We start from the raw sequence: 2,813 nt of genomic DNA, 5'->3' as shown, positions 1-2,813 counted from the left end.
ACCCTCACCCTAATGATGACCCTTCAAACACAAATTGGATTCCTAGAGAGGATGAGGATCACGATGAGAATAATTAGGTGATTATGCATGTTGTGTAATTGTATTGTACTCATTCCTAGTTTTTCATTTATGTAGGCATAAATTTTATGCAATAAAAGTTGTATTTGAAAATTGCTCTTATTAAAGTACACACCTTATATTTAAAAAAACATAATACAAGCCAAATTAAAATCACACTAACATAAAAAACATAGACATTAGCCAAATTAAAAGCACACAAACATAAAAAACATAGACATTAGCCAATTATTCCTAAAAACCTATACTAGATCTAGATCTCCATGTTGCCTTGAATGTTCCAGAAATGCTCTATCTGATCTTCTTGAAGGTTTGAATGACTGTTTGCACATCTAATGGCATCGTATCGATTCATGAATCCGTTGAAATAATAACCATCTCTACCAATAGGATCAAAGTCATCACCGGTCGGTCCTTCCCAAACCGTAGCCAACATAGGCCTCATATTGTTATCCTCTTCTTCATCAGACTCCAAATCCTCATCATTGTCATCTGGTCTTTCATCCTCGATTATCATGTTGTGTAGTATAATACAAGTCAACATGATGTATCGAAGGTCTTCTCTATCCCACCCACGTGCCGCTCCTCGAACAATACTAAAGCGCGACTGTAAAATACTGAAACATCTTTCCACATCCTTCCTGCACCCCTCTTGAGCCTGGGAAAACTTCAGATCCTTGGGTCGTGTAGGCCTCGGAATTGATTTCACGAAAGTCACCCATCTATGATAGATACCATCAGCGAGATAGTAGCCTAAATTGCAAATTCTGTTATTCACTTGAAATTGGATCTGAGGGGCTCGACCAGCAGTGAGCTCGTCAAACAACGGGGACTTTGTAATCACGTTGAGGTTGTTGCATGATCCAGACATTCCAAATAAGGCATGCCATATCCATGTGTCATAAGATGCGATTGCTTCGTGGATGATAGTGGGGATACATTTTCGACAACTGTATTCTCCAGCCCAACCTGTTGGGCAATTCTCATTGCCAGTGCATGCAGTCGATGCTTCCAATCATCCCAGGAAAACCTCTTCTCTCAGCTTTGGCGAGCAATCTTCTGAGGTCGGCCGGAGTAGGAGCTCGGAGGTATTCTGCCGAGTACAGATTAACGATTCCTCTTGTAAATCGTTTAAGAGCCTCGATGGAGGTAGATTTCGCCATCCGACAATACTCAATGCATTGGTCTGCCCCAACACCGTAAGCAAGCATTCTTAAGGAACATGTCAGCTTCTGCTCGGGAAGTAGTCCAACTTTCTTAGCAGCATCTGATTTCTGGACAAAGTACTGGTCACAGCGACAAACGTCACTGGAGATGCGGTTGAAAACATTGTGACTCATCCTGTAGCGTGTCCGGAATTCCTCATCACTGAAAACTGTATTCTCTAGCCCAACCTGTTGGGCAATTCTCATTGCCAGTGCATGCAGTCGATGCTTCCAATCATCCCAGGAAAACCTCTTCTCTCAGCTTTGGCGAGCAATCTTCTGAGGTCGGCCGGAGTAGGAGCCCGGAGGTATTCTGCCTAGTACAGATTAACGATTCCTCTTGTAAATCGTTTAAGACCCTCGATGGAGGTAGATTTCGCCATCCGACAATACTCAACGCATTGGTCTACCCCAACACCGCAAGCAAGCATTCTTATGAACATGTCAGCTTCTTCTCAGGAAGTAGTCCAACTTTCTTAGCAGCATTTGATTTCTGGACAAAGTACTGGTCACAGCGACAAACGTCACTGGAGATGCGGTTGAAAACATTGTGACTCATCCTGTAGCGTGTCCGGAATTCCTCATCACTGAAAACTGGACGCTGAACAAAGTAATCTTCCATCATGTTTTTGCCTCTTGATTCCCTAAATCGCTTCTCATTTGGTGCACGCCCCGGTCGAGAACCCCATCGTCGTGTTTGATTAGAAGATTCAGCTTCAGCGACTGCTGCGATCACAAGGGCATTAGTCATACACATCTCTTCATAATCTTCATCTCGAGACTGTCGATACTTAGCCCACAATCTCTTCATTGAAATGAGGGAAGGAGAGGAAATGTGTTGGATCTAGAGATATGAAAAAGAAGGAGATTTGCCAATATCAGATTGTGTGTGAATGGAGTGCTGCCTCTTTCTCTGTTTATTTACAATTTTCACATCAAACGTGATCAGATGATAAGGACACATGTCCACTCCTAGTTTTACGTAATCTGATCTAAAATCTTAGATAAGATTACATCGACAATAACCGTTAGATTGAACAGTATGCAAATAATCTAGTACGTTCAAAGATGTCGTTGGTTGTTTCAAGCGTTTCAAAAAAATTGTCGGTGGTGGCTTCACTCATTTCAAGAAAAATTGTCGGTAACTGTAGGTGGCTCATAATTTGTCCACCGGAAATATTAGAAAAATAGTAAATTGCAGTTTTGAGGCCCAAAACGATCCCGAAAGCCCGAAAAACCCCACACGTCGTGGCAACGCAACGAGTTCTCTTCCTATCGTCGTTCCCTTTTCGAAAAGTTATAGCAATCACAATTCTAATATTAATTATCCATAAATCTCCATTATTACCATCTATTTACATCAAATATATTTCAATTTACAATTAAGGGTCCTTGCCCAAAAGCACCAAAATGAGCCAAACTTTTCTCACTTACCCAAACAACAGATTTTTATTCTCACTAACCCAATTCAGAGTACAATGACAAATATACCCTCAGTGTAATTAAACAACTTCATTTTATGCCATTCTC

General features: G+C 41.3%; 3 protein-coding genes across 3 annotated transcripts; all 3 read right to left on the bottom strand.

Annotated features, from left to right (window-relative positions):
- Positions 1–331: 331 nt before the first annotated feature.
- LOC133730899 (uncharacterized) lies at positions 332–949 on the bottom strand. Its single transcript, XM_062158405.1, has one exon. It carries the CDS (start codon positions 947–949, stop codon positions 332–334), a length of 618 nt encoding a protein of 205 aa, XP_062014389.1.
- A 112-nt stretch (positions 950–1,061) lies between these two features.
- Positions 1,062–1,490, bottom strand: LOC133730891 (uncharacterized). Its single transcript, XM_062158400.1, has one exon. It carries the CDS (start codon positions 1,488–1,490, stop codon positions 1,062–1,064), a length of 429 nt encoding a protein of 142 aa, XP_062014384.1.
- A 226-nt stretch (positions 1,491–1,716) lies between these two features.
- LOC133730883 (uncharacterized) lies at positions 1,717–2,094 on the bottom strand. Its single transcript, XM_062158392.1, has one exon. The coding sequence runs from the start codon at positions 2,092–2,094 to the stop codon at positions 1,717–1,719; it is 378 nt and encodes a 125-aa protein (XP_062014376.1).
- Between the last annotated feature and the right edge of the window lie 719 nt (positions 2,095–2,813).

The sequence above is a fragment of the Rosa rugosa genome, chromosome 1, assembly GCF_958449725.1.
Source record: "Rosa rugosa chromosome 1, drRosRugo1.1, whole genome shotgun sequence".
Classification (NCBI taxonomy): Eukaryota; Viridiplantae; Streptophyta; class Magnoliopsida; order Rosales; family Rosaceae; genus Rosa; species Rosa rugosa.
This window is presented reverse-complemented; position numbering and strand designations above follow the sequence as displayed.